A 22,249-nucleotide genomic window follows, 5' to 3' on the forward strand; every position below is an offset into this window, starting at 1 on the left:
ACAATATTAATTTAACTTGAATTTGACCTATAAAGTAAAAAAAAAAAAAAAAAAACTTTCCAAATTACTTCTAATTTGATAGATTTTCTTGGTATTCTTTGTTGAAAATCATACCTAGGTAGGCTCAGGAGCTGCTTATTGGTGGCTGCACATATATGCCTCTTGTCATTGGCTCACTCCATGTGATCAGCTAGCTCCCAGTAGTGCATTGCATCTCCTTCAACAAAGGATACCAAGAGAATGAAGCAAATTAGATCATGGATATAAATTGGAAAGTTTAAAACCGTATGTGCTTTCTGAATCATGAAAGAAATGTTGGGGTTTTGTTTCCAAGTGACTTTTGCCATCTTTGAGCAGTTTAGCACTTACTGCCTTGATTAGATGTATTTTACTGAAAACAATATGCCGTGAGTTTTGTTTCCTTTGTTATATCATTGAACGGCTTATTTTATCAAATCGGCTTTAAAAGAAAAGTTGGATTGAATTAATCTTCTGATAAGAGCAGGAGACCCACAAAATACTGATTTATTAAAAGTAATTAGGAGATCAGGACAGAGATCTTAATAGCCCCAGTCTAGTAAAGGGTTGCAATTTGCATCCTGGGCAGCGGTTTTGGGGTGGGAGGCAAGAAATTGACCTGCGCCTTTTATTCCTATATAGTGGCACAAACCCACTATAAAAAAGTGATAGTGGGTGAGTTAATGTCATTTTAGTTTAGTTTATTTAAATGATATAGGCCAACACTTGGGTATTACAAACTGCTGATTAAAATGTTTAAACCAAAGCATTTTTACAGCATCTGATACTTAAAGGGACAGTCTACTCCAAAATGTTTATTTTTAAAAAGATAGATAATCCCAATTCCCCTGTTTTGCATAACCACATGGTTAGATTAATATACTTTTAACCTCTGAGAATACTAAAATGCTTTAGAAATAAATTAATGGAGGTGAAGCTAGGCATAATAATGTGAAACAAAGGGTTAAAAAAGAAAAGCTTTGGTGAAGGGTTAAAGACATAAGATATGACAAGGGGCGGGTATGGGAAGGGGCATGTGTGTAAATGTGTCAAGTGTAATATGTAAAATGTACATTAAACAGAATTTTTGCTGTCATTCGGCTTTGCACTCAAGCAATATCTAGTATGAATTTTAGTGAGGGTCCTCATAGAAATGTATAATCTGATGGAAATTATGTGTTATCTGACATGAATACTGTAGCGCACACTATACAACCATGTGCACAATATACATTAAAAGGGGCACTTTAGCCAAAATTTAAACCCACATGGATGCATTTCTCTTTTGAATAGAAGCATTTTTGCAATATACATGTACAAGCAGAAATGCTTCTAGTAAAATGTATAACTGTTTTAAGAGCATACTTAAGTATGCCATGTGCACCAGCATTTTAAGCACAGCATTTGCTCTAGTGATGACTTAGTTTACATCATTGCTTACAGGATACAAACCTGCTGTCTCTCTGAGCAGCTGCAGTATTTAAAATGCTAGAATATCTAGCTATGCTTCACGTGCACAGAAAAATGCTAACACTAAAGCACTGATAACTATTACTAGACGCATTTTTGTTAATATATGTATATTGTACATATGTTTCTATCCAAAGATGTAATTTATCTATGTGCATTTCGATTTGAATCTTCCAATAACCATGGACTTGTAAAAAGGCAAACTATATGGATTGCGCTCCGGTGATGTTAACACTTAATTCTTCTTACATTTTTGTGCTCAATGTAATCTTTGCCATAGTATGTGGATTAGAAATTAAAAACTCACTAAAGCCTTTTATCAATGTGAAACTATGGTAGCGGATTAATGAAACAGTGTCCCGCATGATGTTATGTCAGACACTGCTGATATTATTAACTCAGCAAATATAAGTTATCTGTAGAGAGTAGAATAATTATACGTTACCGGCACTGGAAACATTGTAAGTCAGTGATAACACAGTTCCACGGCACACAGGAAACAGCCACTAAGACATTTTATTGACACTTTTTATTGATTGTCAGATAGGAAAGTATTATACCATGACTTTATTAAAGCTTGTACCTGAATCTGGATGCAGCAGATGAAATAAACATTTACATACTGGAAATATAGTACTACACACTAACGCGCTCTTCCTGATTGCTCCATTAACCGCCTTTTATTATTAATAACAATGTCATATGTGCAAAAAGAGAGAACATAAAGGATTATTTCCTTTAATGTTTAACATAGTAACTTGGCTAGAAAGTGGGCTAAGTCTGGAGCTCATACAATAGAACGGATTGTGAATGTGTTGGCCTGAGAATATTCCATATAACACGTAGCAGATTGCAGGTAGTTTAGCCCTGATAAGCCGCAGATTACACAGAATCAGCCGTTAAAATAAAACCACTTGCCATATGGAGATAATGGTAAAGTATTCAAGGGCAGCCTTAGTGAGTTTAAAAAAAGTACAAAAGACAATATAAAAAATTCAAAGGAACTTTATATGAAGCAAAATATTAGCAAATATTTTATTTTCATACTCTGTTAGCATCTATGTTAAGAAACTAAACAGCTTCACGTTATGAGGCAATATGCAGCCTATATAGGCCATGAAAAATACAACCCCGAGAGATTAATTAAAGCATAATAAACTGTGAGAGGGTAACAATATTATTCATTACAATTGCTCCACATACAATTATTAATGGGGCAGTAAAGTCAAAATTCAATTCTCATGAGAGCTCTCTTGGAAAAGAGATAATATTCAACAAAGGTTATCAAGAGATTGAAGTAAATTGCAAAGTTGTGTCTGCATCGTGATAGTTTCATTTTGACTTTAACTTCCATAAGATATAAAGGGCTGTTGCTAAATTAATACAATTTGCAGCTGAAAGGAAACTGAGGAGATGAAAAAGGAGCCAGTCTTAGCACAAGGCATACAAAATTTAAGGCGCCCTATAAAAGGGACAGTAAAGCCAAAACTAAAACTTTCATGACTCATATAGAGCATGCTTTTTTAAAATAACTTTACAATTTACTTCTATTATCTAACCGGCTTTGTTCCATTGGTGTCCTTTGTTGAAAAGCATACCTAGATAGGCTTACCAGCAGCATTACACTACTGGGAGCTAGCTGCTGATTGGTGGCTGCACATATATGTCTCTTGTCATTGTCTCACCAGAAGTGTTCAGCTAGCTCCCACTAGTGCATTGCTGTTTTTTCAACAAAGGATAAAAAGATAATGAAACACATTTGATACTAGAAGTAAACTGGAACTTTGCTTAAAATGGTACGTTCTATCTGAATCATGAAACAAAAATCCATTTTAGAATTGGACTCCTTTTTATGCACAAAAAGAATCGATAACACAAATTTATGTAAATGTGTCAATTGCCTTCAAGTGGACAATTCTACAATTTGCAGCAATAACCGTATATTCTTAATATACAAGAAAAACAATAATGTAAAAACAGAATTTATGTTTACCTGATAAATTTCTTTCTCCAACGGTGTGTCCGGTCCACGGCGTCATCCTTACTTGTGGGATATTCTCCTCCCCAACAGGAAATGGCAAAGAGCCCAGCAAAGCTGGTCACATGATCCCTCCTAGGCTCCGCCTACCCCAGTCATTCGACCGACGTTAAGGAGGAATAATAGCATAGGAGAAACCATATGGTACCGTGGTGACTGTAGTTAAAGAAAATAAATTATCAGACCTGATTAAAAAACCAGGGCGGGCCGTGGACCGGACACACCGTTGGAGAAAGAAATTTATCAGGTAAACATAAATTCTGTTTTCTCCAACATAGGTGTGTCCGGTCCACGGCGTCATCCTTACTTGTGGGAACCAATACCAAAGCTTTAGGACACGGATGAAGGGAGGGAGCAAATCAGGTCACCTAAATGGAAGGCACCACGGCTTGCAAAACCTTTCTCCCAAAAATAGCCTCAGAAGAAGCAAAAGTATCAAACTTGTAAAATTTGGTAAAAGTGTGCAGTGAAGACCAAGTCGCTGCCCTACATATCTGATCAACAGAAGCCTCGTTCTTGAAGGCCCATGTGGAAGCCACAGTCCTAGTGGAATGAGCCGTGATTCTTTCGGGAGGCTGCCGTCCGGCAGTCTCGTAAGCCAATCTGATGATGCTTTTAATCCAAAAAGAGAGAGAGGTAGAAGTTGCTTTTTGACCTCTCCTTTTACCTGAATAAACAACAAACAGGGAAGATGTTTGTCTAAAATCCTTTGTAGCATCTAAATAGAATTTTAGAGCGCGAACAACATCCAAATTGTGCAACAAGCGTTCCTTCTTTGAAACTTTCACCACAGTGTCTTAAAGCCTTGAAAATATTGCACACCAAATTTGGAAGCTTTAACCCTTAAAATAACGGAACCGGAGCCGTTTTAAGCTTTAACCCCTTTACAGTCCCTGGTATCTGCTTTGCTGAGACCCAACCAAACCCAAGGGGAATACGATACCAAATGATGCCTTCAGAAGTCTTTTATAAGTATCAGAGCTCCTCTCACATGCGACTGCATGCCATGCCTCTCAAAAATAAGTGCGCAACACCGGCGCGAAAATGAGACTCTGCCTATGCTTTGGGAAAGCCCCTAAAGAATAAGGTGTCTAAAACAGTGCCTGCCGATATTATTATATCAAAATACCCAGAATAAATGATTCCTCAAGGCTAAATAAGTGTTAATATCAATCGATTTAGCCCAAAAAATGTCTACAGTCTAAATAAGCCCTTGTGAAGCCCTTATTTACAATCGTAATAAACATGGCTTACCGGATCCCATAGGGAAAATGACAGCTTCCAGCATTACATCGTCTTGTTAGAATGTGTCATACCTCAAGCAGCAAGGACTGCAAACTGTTCCCCCAACTGAAGTTAATGCTCTCAACAGTCCTGTGTGGAACAGCCATGGATTTTAGTTACGGTTGCTAAAATCATTTTCCTCATACAAACAGAATTCTTCATCTCTTTTCTGTTTCTGAGTAAATAGTACGTACCAGCACTATTTGAAAATAACAAACTCTTGATTGAATAATGAAAAACTACAGTTAAACACTAAAAAACTCTAAGCCATCTCCGTGGAGATGTTGCCTGTACAACGGCAAAGAGAATGACTGGGGTAGGCGGAGCCTAGGAGGGATCATGTGACCAGCTTTGCTGGGCTCTTTGCCATTTCCTGTTGGGGAGGAGAATATCCCACAAGTAAGGATGACGCCGTGGACCGGACACACCTATGTTGGAGAAATATTTACATTACTGGCAGGCTGCTTTAAGCCTAATTGTATATTTTATTGTTCGTAAAACACTGATTTAACTCTTGAACTTCTGCTTTTTGGTATTTTTGTGTATATAAGGTTTGTTTTCTTAAAATCAAAGAATAAAGGTTCTAATACTTTGGGGAAAATCTACAAGCACTAAGACATATGCTCTAATATGGGTAAGAGAGTATTATGTAGTCCATTAAAAACACATTCTAGCAAAACCTTTAATCATTCACTTTCAAGCTACTAAAAGGAGTATCCCATTCTATAATTCTGTCCTCTCTCTCATTGGATATTTCATAAAGGACCAATTAAACCACCTTAATATTTCGGACATTCCTGCTACTACTATTTTTTTCCAGTTATTATAGGACCCCCTTCCAGTTGAGTCCACCTACAAATAGGGCAATATTTTTGGAAGGGTAGGAAAGATCATTTATTGCACATCAACAGCAATTAGCCAAGTTCTTTTATTGATGACATGCATCTATTCAGAGCTATTGCACCAACATAACCTCTACCACGTTGCCTTCTCTCCTCTCCTGCGTGTGCCCCTTGCACCCATTTCCAATTATCCCTTTTCACTTTTGATCTTCCTCTTCCACTCTTAATAAAGTTTAATTTCTCTCCACACATAGGTGGTTTTGCAAGAGTGATGAACCTTGGCATGCTTGCCCAAGGTGACATGTGGCATGCTGTACTTCCCAAGGCTACCATAATGGTATTTATAGAATATAATTGCCAATTTGGCACAAACTCTCTAAAAATAAGTTCATCACCCCATATCTATTGACACACTGCAGATGGAAAATCTGGCATAGGTCCCCAAACATATTAAGTTGGTGTCACTCCTCAAAAAAATGACATTCCCTTGACATGCTGACTCCCAAGCTGTGGAACAAGGAGGCTGATATGTGTTTCAGCACATATTATAAATTATACTAACTGCCCAGCAGTATGACATGCTTTTATATGCTCTGTACAAATCCTTGGCAGTTTCACATGCAAATTTCTCATATAATAAACAATACTATTTGCCATATCTGCAACGCCACACTAACTAAAGCAGTGAGATCTGCCTTATGGACTCAAGCCTGATTATATATATCTGGAGTCCTGATTCAATAGCACCATTCACCTATATAACTGGCATCCCACTGTGTAACTACCAGAGATGGATAACTATAAAGCAGACAAAACAAACAGAAATTATATACAATATAATAACTGAGAGTGGAGATTGTATTTGTGAATTATCATGAAGTCAGGCTGTAACCTAAACACAAATGGGGCAGATTTTGCTGACCAGCAACAAACTCCATTTGTCTTACCTTAAAAAACATGAAGGAATAAATAGATAAGGCTTCAATAACCTTTTCTTTGCCAGAGCAGCCTGCACTCTATTACAAAGAAAGATCGTAACACAAACCCCAATAAGTTGCAGACTACTCTGGCAACAAAATGGTTAATGCCGAAGATAAAAGCTGCTCTTGGCTGGATAAAAGGGTTAAGTCAGATCATTTGTTGCTTTGATTTTTCTTTGTGGATAATTCCTAATGGAAATGCCACCTAGATGGCAGCACATACTTAGATTTTAATAAAGTGCAAACACAAGGCTCAGTCACGTATCAGAGCATTTCCGCATTTGAAACTTGCATTTCTGGGTCTATAAAGCAGATAACGGGCAACTTAAACCGGCAGTTCCTATTTACTTTCCTAACTACTAAAGAACTGAAAGACTGTTATGTTCTTACAGAATCTATTATAATCAATTAAAAAAAAGAAGCAGTTGGAGCTTTTCAGCATCCTTATCACTGTACCTGGGAAATGCCTGCAGTATTTTTGTATGTGCCCTTTGAATTCATCTGTGAATTTTAATATAATCAGAAACTACAGAACAGACTGAATAAGAAGGTGGGCACATTGTAGTTGTGTCTTGGGTACGTATTACAGCACAGAGCTGCTCTCACACTGCTTTTGTGCAGCTACCCTAAAAGAGACGGTGTTAGTCCAGCATAAAAAACACCAAATTAGGGCTGAGGGGGAGGACGAGATGGGGGTGGCCCCGGAGGCAATCTTGAGGGTGGTGGGCCCGGTGGAGGCTGCCGCTGCGGGGGCTGCTTTGGAATGTTGTTTAGAGGAACGCTACTGGCAGGAGGTTTGTAAATAGCTGGTGTTCCGTCAGCTTTCACTCTAGTGAAGTTAATACATCGTCCCTGAAAAAAAAGATACATTAAGTAAATCATAGGTATGATTGACAGGCCATTCACAAATCAGACAGAAATCAGCAACTAACAGAGGGGTTTAATCAGATCCTGGCTGGGCTTGCACGAGTATGTATACAAAGCAAAGGTTACTCTAAGAGGTTGATTTATCAAAGGCTTCACCAGCCTTCATAAGACTGCTGCTTCTCTAACCTCTTTTCCACCTCTTAGGTGGGAAATTCAATTTCCCTGGTCTCGTCCACCCAGGGAGATCGACAGCTCCTGCCCGCACGTGATTGGCTATGCGTGGGTAGCGTTGAACAAGAGCGCAAAATAGCTGCCAGAATTCAGCCCGCCAGAGGCGAGCTGTGGTGGACAGGTTCGCATATGTACGCCCCTGTCCGCCGTAGCTTGATAAATCAACCCCTAAGAATAATATGTAGATGTTTTTTCTTGTTTTTTTTTTCAATTTAATTAGTTGTTTAAATATTGAAAATAGCAGTGTAACATTTTAGTTTGTATAAAGTAGTGATGGGGCCTTGTCTTATCTCCTGTGCTGAGGCCATATAGGGACAGAAGTAAATAAGTTATAGAAAGCAAACAATTACTGAGTTAAATATAGCAGTATTAAGCTTGTGCAGTTTGTAGTCTGCATCTCCAATTCTCGTGGGCTTTTGAAATCTCAGATTTAAATTACAGAAAAAGAAGGTTATATTACAATCGTAAAGTGTTTACTATTCATTTGAAAGTGACATGAAAGTTAAGATTAAACTTTCATTGTGCTCTGAGGTTGACTATAACTATGTGTTTATCCATTTGCAGTACCATAATAAAATGCTGTAACATATTAGAGCATGTAAATGCTATAAGCCTCACTAATTTAGCAGTTATGTTAAGCAATTACAGTAATAACACAAATAGACCCTCGCAGACTGGAGATTACAGGGTCATACTGCGAGGTAACCTAATGACCCATGTTTTACGTTCAGTGTGTTTTTCTTTATCAAATTCTATTAAAAAAATAAACATAATATTGATTCTAAAATATTTTAAATATTGCTGTAAATAAATATTTACAAATCTATGTGTTTTTTTTTTTACCAGAATAATTCCACGTACAAGTTCTGCACTTATCCCCACTGGATAAATATACTGCAGGTTTGTCTGTCCTGTAATCCTGTCACAGTTAATTAGGTACCGTCAGTGGTCCTAGAGGACCGTCCGATGTGCCCTGAAGCTGCAGCCTGGGAATCGGTTGGTGTCAGGTCTGTTTGTCACCATGAGTTATCAGAGCAGCGTTTAACCCCTTCACCCCCTGCAGAGCTGGAGACACATGGACCCTCAGGCATTTTGAATACTATGTGAGATTTTCTTTTACCTTGCGCAAGCTATGTCTGATTATAACCATTGCATATTACTAAAGACAGATATAAGCCCAAACTCAATGCAATATATTTACATTTCCACCAACAGAAAATCAGGGGAAAATGTATTTACTCATCCGTATACTTGCGCAAGCACGTACCATTCTATTCACAAGACACTCGCACTGTTCCTCTTACCTTATCGCCAGCCTGTGGTCTCATCAGGGACACTTGGTCATACCCTCTTCGAAGCAAAGCCCACAATGCATCAAGTTTACCCTGAAAAAAAGTTCTAGGTCAGGAAGCAAATAAAACCTTGAAGGCCCATTGAGTTTGCCATATTGCCCCCTGTAGTCTAGGCTTATTAATTCTTAGAATAGAGTTAGCCATAACCCATACTTGCCACCTCTATTACAAGTCTATTTCATGAATCAACCACATTTCCTATAAGAAATGTCTCCCCAAATTGCTCCTGAACCTACTACCCTCCAATTTTATGATCATGGCTCTTTTTGTGGGAAATGCTTTAATCCTTGGCTTAATTAAATCCCCAAATATACTTGGTAGGTCTCTACCATTTCGCCTCCCATTCAAGCTATACCTAGTGGTATATTCTAATCTATTAGAAAAGCTTAGCAAGATATTTTATTCACCACTGAAACTTGTCTAAAAGATTAAAATATACAGCATAGTAAGGTCAAAGGGATATCTTCTAATGGCTAAATTGACATTATTGCTGACATAACTGGCACGCGCTGAGCAGCTGCAGTATTTAAAATTCTGGTGCACAGAGAATATCTAGCTATGCTTCACATGCACTTGCAGAGATAAAAAATACTAAACACTTAAACTGTGATAACTTTAACTAGAAGCATTTTTACCAATATATGTATATTGTAAATATGTTTCTACTCATCTCCGTGCATTACATTTTTGACCAGAATGCCCCTTTAAGTCTTTCCTTGTACATTTTATTTTACAAGCCATGTGTCATTGTTTTAGTTTCCCACAATAACACAAGTATTGAGAAGCTTTACATGGGACCTTCCTTACCTTGATTGGACTGTACCATTTTCTTTCCTGTGGGCCCCTCCTGGTTGAAGGTTTCTTTGGTTTTGGTTCCCAAGGTTCATATTCCTGGTCTGGTAACTTAATAACAGCATTCTTGGGCTTCTCCAGCTTTGCACCCTCTTCTGTGGAGCCCTTGTCTCCCCACCTTACCTGAGAAACAGTAGTAGTAATAATAATTATTATTTATTAGTAAAGAGCCTACAAATTCCCTTTTCCGTGTAATTTAGATATGAAAATCGAGGATTTTCTAATTCTCAAAACGTAGGCTTCTCAAAGCTAAGCCTGCTACAAATCTATTTTTAATTGGTTTTAACTGATAACTGCAAAATAATTCATTTTCTACTAGCTTTATGACTGTGGCTAGCCTTGTAGTCTGCAGCCTAAAGCCCAGATTGGTTCTCCAAATAAGGCACCACTGTGTGAGCGTCCTGGCGTTCTCTGCCAATTACACCTTGAACACAAATATGTCAACATTACAAATAGTGACAATTTGCACTATTGCCGCAATTACAGTAAATTACTAGTGGTTTTGTCAAACATTTTATACCAAGAAAAGAGGAGAGGGCAACTGAGACTGGGCATAATTATAGTAGTGCCCTCTTCTATGGGACACTGAGGGAACAGCTTGTTTTAACCCATTTGTGCCTTTCACAAAGAAGAACTTTCCAGTTTATTAGCCAAGCACAGAAATTTCAGTCAGTTTTCTTCTTTATGACAGATTTGTGCAGATAACCCCAGACATAAGCCTTGCGCTCACGAGAGTGCGCTTCCATAGGCTCCAATGGCAAACCACCTAGCACAGCGCGTGACTTGTGCAGCTTTAGGCAGTAATAAATAAATATATATTATATGAATACATATATATTTATACATGTATACACACATATAAACACATAACTAACATAATTTATGCTTACCAGACAAATTCCTTTCCTTCCTGGCAGGGAGAGTCCATGACTTAATTCCTTACTGTTGGGAATACAACACCTGGCCGCTAGGAGGATGCAGACACCCCAGCCAAAGGCCTAAATATCCCTCCCACTTCCCATATCCCCCAGTCATTCTGCCGAGGGAACAAGGAAAAGTAGGAGAAACATCAGGGTGGAGCCGCCTATCAAAATAATAAATTACGGACGGGGTCGTGGACTCTCCCTGTCAGGAAGGAAAGGAATTTATCTGGTAAGCAGACATTATGTTTTCCTTCCAAAAGGCAGGGAGAGTCCACAACTTCATTCCTTACTGTTGGGAAAACTATACCCAAGCTCCAAAGGACACTGAATGAATAACAGGAGGGAACAGAAAAAAGAGGCAGACCCTATTCTGAGGGCACCAGAACTTAGAACAAGTGTGTAAGTAGGACCAGGTAGCTGCCTTACAAATCTGATCCATTGAGGCTTCGTTCTTAAAAGCCCAAGAGGAAGCCACTGCTTTAGTGGAATTAGCCGCTATCCTCTCATCCTCTAAGCTAAGCGGATGACACTCCTCAACCAGAAAGATAGAGAAGTGGTAGTAGCCTTCGGCCCCTTACGCTTCCCCGTATAGATGACAAAACAAAGAGGAAGATTGTCTGAATTCCTTAGTGTCAGGGTGCCAGGAATCAGACTGAGACAAGAAGTGCAAAAATAATCACACCTTTATTAATAGCAAAAAATAATAAAAACAGAATTTATGCTTACCTGATAAATTACTTTCTCCAACGGTGTGTCCGGTCCACGGCGTCATCCTTACTTGTGGGGATATTCTCTTCCCCAACAGGAAATGGCAAAGAGTCCCAGCAAAGCTGGTCACATGATCCCTCCTAGGCTCCGCCTACCCCAGTCATTCGACCGACGGACAGGAGGAAATATGCATAGGAGAAACCATATGATACCGTGGTGACTGTAGTTAGAGAAAATAATTCATCAGACCTGATTAAAAAAACCAGGGCAGGCCGTGGACCGGACACACCGTTGGAGAAAGTAATTTATCAGGTAAGCATAAATTCTGTTTTCTCCAACATAGGTGTGTCCGGTCCACGGCGTCATCCTTACTTGTGGGAACCAATACCAAAGCTTTAGGACACGGATGAAGGGAGGGAGCAAATCAGGTCACCTAAATGGAAGGCACCACAGCTTGCAAAACCTTTCTCCCAAAAATAGCCTCCGAAGAAGCAAAAGTATCAAATTTGTAAAATTTGGCAAAAGTGTGCAGAGAAGACCAAGTCGCTGCCTTACATATCTGGTCAACAGAAGCCTCGTTCTTGAAGGCCCATGTGGAAGCCACAGCCCTAGTGGAGTGAGCTGTGATTCTTTCAGGAGGCTGCCGTCCGGCAGTCTCATAAGCCAATCGGATAATGCTCTTAAGCCAAAAGGAAAGAGAGGTAGAAGTTGCTTTATGACCTCTCCTTTTACCAGAATAAACAACAAACAAAGAAGATGTTTGTCTGAAATCTTTAGTAGCCTCTAAATAGAATTTTAGAGCACGGACTACGTCCAAATTGTGTAACAAACGTTCCTTCTTTGAAACTGGATTCGGACACAAAGAAGGTACAACTATCTCCTGGTTAATATTTTTGTTGGAAACAACTTTCGGAAGAAAACCAGGCTTAGTACGCAAAACCACCTTATCTGCATGGAACACCAGATAAGGCGGAGAACACTGCAGAGCAGATAACTCTGAAACTCTTCTAGCAGAAGAAATTGCAACCAAAAACAAAACTTTCCAAGATAATAACTTAATATCTATGGAATGTAAGGGTTCAAACGGAACCCCTTGAAGAACTGAAAGAACTAGATTTAGACTCCAGGGAGGAGTCAAAGGTCTGTAAACAGGCTTGATCCTAACCAGAGCCTGCACAAATGCTTGAACATCTGGCACAGCTGCCAGTCTTTTGTGAAGTAAAACAGATAAAGCAGAGATCTGTCCCTTCAGAGAACTAGCAGATAATCCTTTCTCCAAACCTTCTTGTAGAAAGGAAAGAATCTTAGGAATTTTTATCTTGTTCCAAGGGAATCCTTTAGATTCACACCAATAGATATATTTTTTCCATATTTTATGGTAAATTTTTCTAGTTACAGGCTTTCTAGCCTGAATCAGAGTATTTATTACAGAATCTGAAAACCCACGCTTTGATAAAATTAAGCGTTCAATCTCCAAGCCGTCAGTTGGAGGGAAGCCAGATTCGGATGTTCGAATGGACCTTGAACAAGAAGGTCCTGTCTCAAAGGTAGCTTCCATGGTGGAGCCGATGACATATTCACCAGGTCTGCATACCAAGTCCTGCGTGGCCACGCAGGAGCTATCAAGATTACCGAAGCCCTCTCCTGATTGATCCTGGCTACCAACCTGGGAATGAGAGGAAATGGTGGGAACACATAAGCTAGGTTGAAGGTCCAAGGCGCTACTAGTGCATCCACTAGAGTCGCCTTGGGATCCCTGGATCTGGACCCGTAGCAAGGAACCTTGAAGTTCTGACGAGACGCCATCAGATCCATGTCTGGAATGCCCCATAATTGAGTTATTTGGGCAAAGATTTCCGGATGGAGTTCCCACTCCCCCGGATGGAAAGTCTGACGACTCAGAAAATCCGCTTCCCAATTTTCCACTCCTGGGATGTGGATTGCAGACAAGTGGCAGGAGTGATCCTCCGCCCATTGAATTATTTTGGTCACTTCTTCCATCGCCAGGGAACTCCTTGTTCCCCCCTGATGATTGATATATGCAACAGTCGTCATGTTGTCTGATTGAAACCGTATGAATTTGGCCTTTGCTAGTTGAGGCCAAGCTTTGAGAGCATTGAATATCGCTCTTAGTTCCAGAATGTTTATCGGGAGAAGAGATTCTTCCCGAGACCATAGGCCCTGAGCTTTCAGGGGTTCCCAGACCGCGCCCCAGCCCACCAGACTGGCGTCGGTCGTGACAATGACCCACTCTGGTCTGCGGAAGCTCATTCCCTGTGACAGATTGTCCAGGGTCAGCCACCAACGGAGTGAATCTCTGGTCTTTTGATCTACTTGAATCGTCGGAGACAAGTCTGTATAATCCCCATTCCACTGTCTGAGCATGCACAGTTGTAATGGTCTTAGATGAATTCGTGCAAAAGGAACTATGTCCATTGCTGCAACCATCAATCCTATTACTTCCATGCACTGCGCTATGGAAGGACGAAGAACGGAATGAAGTACTTGACAAGAGCTTAGAATTTTTGATTTTCTGACCTCTGTCAGAAAAATCCTCATTTCTAAGGAATCTATTATTGTTCCCAAGAAGGGAACTCTTGTTGACGGGGACAGAGAACTTTTTTCTTTGTTCACCTTCCAACCGTGAGATCTGAGAAAGGCTAGAACGAAGTCCGTATGAGCCTTTGCTTTTGACAGAGACGACGCTTGAATCAGGAAGTCGTCCAAGTAAGGTACTACTGCAATGCCCCTTGGTCTTAGAACCGCTAGAAGGGACCCTAGTACCTTTGTGAAAATTCTCGGAGCAGTGGCTAATCCGAATGGAAGTGCCACAAACTGGTAATGCTTGTCCAGAAAAGCGAACCTTAGGAACTGATGATGTTCCTTGTGGATAGGAATATGTAGGTACGCATCCTTTAAATCCACGGTGGTCATAAATTGACCTTCCTGGATGGTGGGAAGGATCGTTCGAATGGTTTCCATTTTGAACGATGGAACCCTGAGAAATTTGTTTAGGATCTTGAGATCTAAAATTGGTCTGAATGTTCCCTCTTTTTTGGGAACTATGAACAGGTTGGAATAAAACCCCATCCCTTGTTCTCTTATTGGAACTGGATGAATTACTCCCATCTTTAACAGGTCTTCTACACAATGTAAGAATGCCTGTCTTTTTATTTGGTTTGAAGATAATTGAGACCTGTGGAACCTTCCCCTTGGGAGTAGTTCCTTGAATTCCAGGAGATAACCTTGAGAAACTATTTCTAGTGCCCAAGGATCCTGAACATCTCTTGCCCAAGCCTGAGCAAAGAGAGAAAGTCTGCCCCCCACCAGATCCGGTCCCGGATCGGGGGCCATCCCTTCATGCTGTTTTGGTAGCAGTGGCAGGCTTCTTGGCCTGCTTACCCTTGTTCCAGCCTTGCATCGGTCTCCAGGCTGGTTTGGGTTGTGAAGTATTACCCTCTTGCTTAGAGGATGTAGAGTTAGAGGCTGGTCCGTTTCTGCGAAAGGGACGAAAATTAGGCTTATTTTTAGCCTTAAAAGACCTATCCTGAGGGAGGGCGTGGCCCTTTCCCCCGGTGATGTCTGAAATAATCTCTTTCAAATCAGGTCCAAACAGTGTTTTACCCTTGAAAGGGATGTTAAGCAATTTTGTCTTGGAAGACACATCCGCTGACCAAGACTTTAGCCAAAGCGCTCTGCGCGCCACGATAGCAAACCCTGAATTTTTCGCCGCTAATCTAGCTAATTGCAAAGCGGCATCTAAAATAAAAGAGTTAGCCAATTTAAGTGCTTGAACTCTGTCCATAACCTCCTCATACGAAGATTCTTTATTGAGCGACTTTTCTAGTTCCTCGAACCAGAAACACGCTGCCGTAGTGACAGGAACAATGCATGAAATTGGTTGTAGAAGGTAACCTTGCTGAAGAAACATCTTTTTAAGCAAACCCTCTAATTTTTTATCCATAGGATCTTTGAAAGCACAACTATCTTCGATAGGAATAGTAGTGCGTTTGTTTAGAGTAGAAACCGCCCCCTCGACCTTGGGGACTGTCTGCCATAAGTCCTTTCTGGGGTCGACTATAGGAAATAATTTCTTAAATATAGGGGGGGGGAACAAAAGGTATGCCGGGCCTTTCCCACTCCTTATTTACTATGTCCGCCACCCGCTTGGGTATAGGAAAGGCGTCGGGGGGCACCGGAACCTCTAGGAACTTGTCCATCTTACATAATTTCTCTGGAATGACCAAATTGTCACAATCATCCAGAGTAGATAATACCTCCTTAAGCAGTGCGCGGAGATGTTCTAATTTAAATTTAAATGTTACAACATCAGGTTCAGCTTGTTGAGAAATTTTTCCTGAATCTGAAATTTCTCCCTCAGACAAAACCTCCCTCCTGGCCCCTTCAGATTGGTGTGAGGGTATGTCAGAACAGTTATCATCAGCGTCCTCTTGCTCTTCAGTGTTTAAAACAGAGCAATCGCGCTTTCTCTGATAAGTAGGCATTTTGGATAAAATGTTTGCAATAGAATTATCCATTACAGCCGTTAATTGTTGCATGGTAATAAGTATTGGCGCACTAGATGTACTAGGGGCCTCTTGTGTGGGCAAAACTGGTGTAGACACAGAAGGGGATGATGTAGTATCATGCTTACTCCCCTCATTTGAGGAATCATCTTGGGCAATATCATTATCTGTGGCATCATTGTCCCTACTTTGTTTGGACACTATGGCACAATTATCACATAAATTTAAATGGGGAGAAACCTTGGTTTTCATACATATAGAACATAGCTTATCTGATGGTACAGACATGTTAAACAGGCTTAAACTTGTCAACAAAGCACAAAAAACGTTTTAAAATAAAACCGTTACTGTCACTTTAAATTTCAAACTGAACACACTTTATTACTGAATATGTGAAAAAGTATGAAGGAATTGTTCAAAATTCACCAAAATTTCACCACAGTGTCTTAAAGCCTTAAAAGTATTGCACACCAAATTTCAAAGCTTTAACCCTTAAATTAACGGAACCGGAGCCGTTTTTACATTTAACCCCTATACAGTCCCAGCTATCTGCTTTGCTGAGACCCAACCAAGCCCAGAGGGGAATACGATACCAAATGACGCCTTCTATAAGCTTTTTCAGTGGTTCTTAGCTCCTCACACATGCATCTGCATGCCTTGCTCTCCAAAAACAACTGCGCATTAGTGGCGCGAAAATGAGGCTCTGCCCATAACTAGAAAAGGCCCCCATCTGAAAAAGGTGTCCAATACAGTGCCTGCCGTTTTTCTAAACAATCCCCAAGATTATAATAACTAGTAAGAGTTATAATCTGCAAAATATGCTTAGCAAAGTAATCGTTTTAGCCCAGAAAAATGTCTACCAGTTTTTTAAGCCCTTATGAAGCCCTTTATTCTTTTACTTAATCTAAGAAAATGGCTTACCGGTCCCCATAAGGGGAAATGACAGCCTTCCAGCATTACATAGTCTTGTTAGAAATGTGGCCAGTCATACCTCAAGCAGAAAAGTCTGCCAACTGTTTCCCCCAACTGAAGTTACTTCATCTCAACAGTCCTGTGTGGAAACAGCAATCGATTTTAGTAACGTTTGCTAAAATCATCTTCCTCTTACAAACAGAAATCTTAAACACCAAAAAAACTCTTAACCATCTCCGTGGAGATGTTGCCTGTGCAACGGCAAAGAGAATGACTGGGGTAGGCGGAGCCTAGGAGGGATCATGTGACCAGCTTTGCTGGGACTCTTTGCCATTTCCTGTTGGGGAAGAGAATATCCCCACAAGTAAGGATGACGCCGTGGACCGGACACACCTATGTTGGAGAAAACTCCACAAGTCAAATAACAAGCCAGGAGTCAAAACCAGAGCTAGTAGTCAGACGAGCCGAGTCAGGAGCCAAAGCGAATAGTCAGACGAGCCGGAATCAGGAACAAGGAAAACAGCAAAGTCAGGAACAAGCCAGGGATCAGGAACCAGGAAGGACGTCAGGCAGCCAGGTAATACACAGGAACTCTCACAAACAGGTCTGAGACAACGCAAAGGCAAAGCATACTGAACAGAGGCCCTTTAAATAATAAGTGATGAAATCACAATTCTGAGACTGCATCCTGTCTCACATGGATGATGCACACCAGTCTGGTCATAAAAGAAAGTGCAGGAAATGAGCAGCATCCCCCACAATACACCATAGTCAGGAAGAGAGGTGAGTAAAATGGCTGCCAGCAGCACATGGCAAACACAACAGGGAAAAAACCCTGACACTTAGTAGCCTGAAGATAGAACTTCAAGGCACGAACCACCTCTAGATTATGAAGCAAGCGTTCCTTCGCTGAAGAAGGATTAGGACACAAGAAAGGAACAACAATTTCCTGATTAATGTTACGATTCGACACCACCTTAGGGAGGAACCCTAGTTTAGTGCAAAAAAACGCCTTATCAGCATGAAAAAACAGATAAGGGGGATCACATTGCAAAAGCAGAAATCTTAGAAACTCTGACCGCAGAGGCAATAGCCAACAAAAAAAGAGCCTTCCAAGGTAACAATTTAATGTCAACAGTATGCATAGGCTCAAACGGAGCCTGCTGCAAAACACTAAGAACAAGATTGAGGCTCCAAGGCAGAGCCCCAGATCTAAACACGGGTCTGATCCTAGCCAGAGCCTTAACAAAGGACTGCACATCCGAAAGCTCAGCCAATCTTTTGCGCAGTAACACCGACAGGGCCGATATCTGTCCCTTCAGGGAACTAGCAAATAGGCCCTTGTCCAGTCCATCCTGGGGGAAAGCTAAAATTCTTGCAACCTTAACTTTATGACAGGAAAAGCCAAGCTCTTCACACCAGTAAAAGTAAGTCCTCCACACTTTATGGTAGATACAACAAGTAACTGGCTTACAAGCTTGAACAAGAGTGTCGATAACACTCTCAGAGAACCGTCTTTTGGCTAAGACTAAGCGTTCAATCTCCACGCAGTCAGCCTCAGAGAATCTAGATTTTGATGAACGAAGGGACCCTGTATCAGCAAATCTCTGTAACCTCCACTGAGGAGATGAGGACATCCCCACCAGATCCGCAAACCACGTCCTTCGCGGCCACGATGGAGCAATCAGAATTACAGATGCTCGCTCAAGTGAGCCACCACACGAGGGAGAAGCGGTAATGGAGGAAAAAGATATATGAGCCTGAACCTCCATGGTACTGATAGGGCATCTATCAATTCTGCCTGAGGATCCCTCGTCCCGTACCTGGGTAGCTTGGTATTGAGGCGGGATGCCATGAGATCTATTTCCGTCATTTCCCACTCGCTGCATATCTCTGCAAACACCTCAGGGTGAAGAGACCATGCCCCTGGGTGAAAGGATTGCCTGCTGAGGAAGTCCGCTTCCCAGTTGTCCACACCCGGAATGTGGATCACTGACAGCGTACATTTGTGAGTTTCCACCCACTCTAGTATCTGAGATACCTCTCTCATCGCCAAGGAACTTCTCGTTTTCCCTTGATGGTTCATATAAGCAACCGAGGATATATTGTCTGATTGGAATCTGATAAACTGAAACGAACCAAGAAGGGGCCAAACCTTCAAGGCATTGAAGATTACCCGGAGTTCCAAAATATTGATTAGAAGGAAGGACCACAGACCTTGTGCCATCTTGGCACCCAAAATGGCTCCCCAGCTGGAAAGGCTTGCGTCTGTAGTCACAATCTCCCAGGACGGTCTCAAAAAGCACGTGCCTTGGGACAGTTGATCTGGACAGAGCCACCAGGAGAGTGAGTCTCTCGACAGGCTGTGCAGCACAATCTGTTCAGACAGATCTGAATGGTCACCATTCCATTGTCTCAGCATGCATAGTTGTAAGGGTCTGAGATGGAATCTGGCAAAAGGAATGATGTCCATGCAGGACACCATGAGTCTGATTACCTCCATACACTGAGCCTCTGAGGGTCTCGAGGAGGCCTGGAGGGCAAGACATGCAGAAGTTAGCTTGCAACGTCTCTGAAGTGATGAAAGGAAAAGAATGACTGGGGGATAGTGGAAGTGGAAGGGATATTTAAGCCTTTGGCTGGGGTGTCTTTGCCTCCTTCTATTTATAGTAAAAACACAGTCCCCCATGTAAAGGTATTTCAGGTGCCGTTTTTTTTCCCCAAACACCCCCCATCCACTCACTTTAACCCCTTATCACTGCTTTGCACAGTTTTTTTTTTTTTTTTTTTATAAAAATGCTCATATTTTTATATTATTATGAAGTACTGTCCACTTTATTTTGGGGGCAATAGGGGCAAATTTGCCCCATTACGGGTGCACATTAAGATAGCGCCTCACTTGTAATCTGGCCCATAATGAATGCTGAAAAGCACTTACAGCATCACACAAATCTGACCAATTACTATATCACAACCACCACACAACATTCATCTAATAGTCTGCAGATCAGCGGAAATAAAACTGATTTGCCTCTCTGTGGCTGTAGTCTGAGAATGTTACATTCACAGTGTGTTGAAATCCTTAAAGAGACAGCGTATTCAGGTATGCAAAATTGGACCACCCTTAAAAAGGGCTGAGCTCTTTCTCTCCCATTAGGAGGTTGATTTCATTTTATGCCTCTCTTTTACATAGTTTTTTTGAAATGGCAAAATAAAGCTAAATGGTTGATTTGTAAACAGTTTAATACACTCCAGCAGGTAAAATGGTTCACTGGTAAAACATTAAAGGAGAGAACATTTCATAGAACACTGTCCAATGTTCTCCTTAAAGTGATGGTAAACTCTCCCCTTTTTAAAATCAGATCTGGAATGTTAGTGATATTTTAGATCAATTATTTTCATTTATTGTTTCTAATGAAGATGAGCTATAACTTACTTTTTAATATAGATATGAAACTGAAATACCCTGCACTCCACTGCCCACTTCAAAGTAAATTTTTCTGTGAGCTAACGGTTTGAATTGATGTCCAATCAGTGCTCTCCCCATATGGCACTTTTGTTGTAGCTAAAGCGCTAATTCAACAACAATTCAGACCTTCATATCCCTAATATTCCAGATCTGATTTTAACAAGGGGAGAGTTTACCATCACTTTAAGCTATCAAAATCACAAAAATAATTGTATAATTTAATATAAATTAATTTAATGATAATTTGTGCAACAAATATTTTAAAAAAGAATATTAGCTAATTTAGTTTAACATTGGCTTACATTTTAACTGGGTGGTCAGTAAAATCAGATGGGTGGTGTGCCCATTAAAAAGGCCTGGGGGAGAACACTGCTGCCCATGTAATGAGACCAAAAGTGGTACCTTTATCCTCAAATCCCCTATGATTTATATAATTTATTATTCAGCACTAACAGAGTACAATTTTCCCAATCCTTAAGATTATAAAATCCAATAAAATAAGGATAAAATAACCTCTGATGCAAATTTCCTTTTGACAGCTAGAATCATGAATTCTAGGTTTTATCATCTACAATAGGAGTACTGCTGTAGTTTCACTAATATTTCGAAGAACTCTTTAAAGACTTTACAGTCAGTTTGAAACTGATTCACTAAATTAGAGACCTACTGCAAAATTTACAACTTAAAGGACAAGTAGATACAGCAGATTTGCAAGATCACCAGATACATGATACAAAGACAATGCAATAGCACTTAGGCCCCTATTTAAGAAAGTCTGGCGGACCTGATCCGACAATGCGGATAAGGTTCGCCAGACCTCGCTGAATACGGCGAGCAAGAGCTGCTGATGCAACGCCGCCCCCTGCAGACTCGCGGCCAATGGGCCGCCAGAAGGGGGTGTCAATCAACCCGATCGTACTCGATCGGGTTGATTTCCGGCGATGTCTGTCCGCCTGCTCAGAGCAGGTGGACAGGTTATGGAGCAGCGGTCTTTGTGAAACACGGGGCATCAAGCTCCATTGATAGATAGGCCCCAGAGTCTGAACTTAAAATAAGCAGTAGTTTGTTTCTGAAATTTTTAGTTATGTCTATTTCCACTCCTCCTGTATCATGTGACAGCCATCAGCCAATCAAAATGCATATACATATATTCGGTGAACTGTTGCACATGCTCAGTAGGAGCTGGTCCCTCAAAAAGTGTAAATATAAACAGTGCACATTGTATTAATGGAAGTAAATAGGAAAATTGTTTAAAATGGCATAATCTATCTGAATCATGAAAGTTTAATTTTGACTTGAGTGTCCCTTTAAGGAGTTGGAGAGTTTTCTCTCACTGGAGGTCATTTAACATTTTTAATTATTCTAGGTGCTCTTTGTATTTCCGTGGATTCGACTCAAGGATATGTGAACCTTAGAAAGTAGAGAGGGGACTCCACATAATGTAATATGTCTTTTCAAAAGGATGGAGGAAACATGTATTATGCTTACCAAAGGAATAGGCACTGTTCTGTGACCAGTGCAGTCTCGCCTGCTAGCACCTTATACAGCGGCTAGTATGCTGTGTGTTGGTGTGTCCTCTCTGTTATTTGGAGTATACGACTCTCTGTGAAAGGTCTTCAATTGTAGCCGTGCACGTTACTTTGTAATGGAATGTCTGTTGTATTGTTACAACCAAGTATATAATGGTTGTTACTATTTAGGTAGTTAAGGTAGTCTGTAACTCCAAAAAATTGGAAAAAGTTGGACAACTTCCAGATAAAATTTAAAAGGCTTTAAT

General features: G+C 40.6%; 1 protein-coding gene across 1 annotated transcript in view; it reads right to left on the reverse strand.

Moving 5' to 3' along the window:
• Window positions 1-5,345: 5,345 nt before the first annotated feature.
• The window catches only part of LOC128639916 (anthrax toxin receptor 1), a 146,754-nt gene continuing 129,850 nt past the window's right edge, over window positions 5,346-22,249 (reverse strand). Inside the window, exons 16-18 of the mRNA XM_053692174.1 lie at window positions 9,890-10,057; window positions 9,035-9,115; window positions 5,346-7,484 (exon numbers count right to left, since the gene is read on the reverse strand). Of these exons, the coding sequence (XP_053548149.1) occupies window positions 7,299-7,484; window positions 9,035-9,115; window positions 9,890-10,057 (435 nt within the window). The 3' untranslated portion in view covers window positions 5,346-7,298. The remainder of the gene's footprint in view (window positions 7,485-9,034; window positions 9,116-9,889; window positions 10,058-22,249) is intronic.

The sequence above is a fragment of the Bombina bombina genome, chromosome 9 (assembly GCF_027579735.1).
Source record: "Bombina bombina isolate aBomBom1 chromosome 9, aBomBom1.pri, whole genome shotgun sequence".
Classification (NCBI taxonomy): domain Eukaryota; kingdom Metazoa; phylum Chordata; class Amphibia; order Anura; family Bombinatoridae; genus Bombina; species Bombina bombina.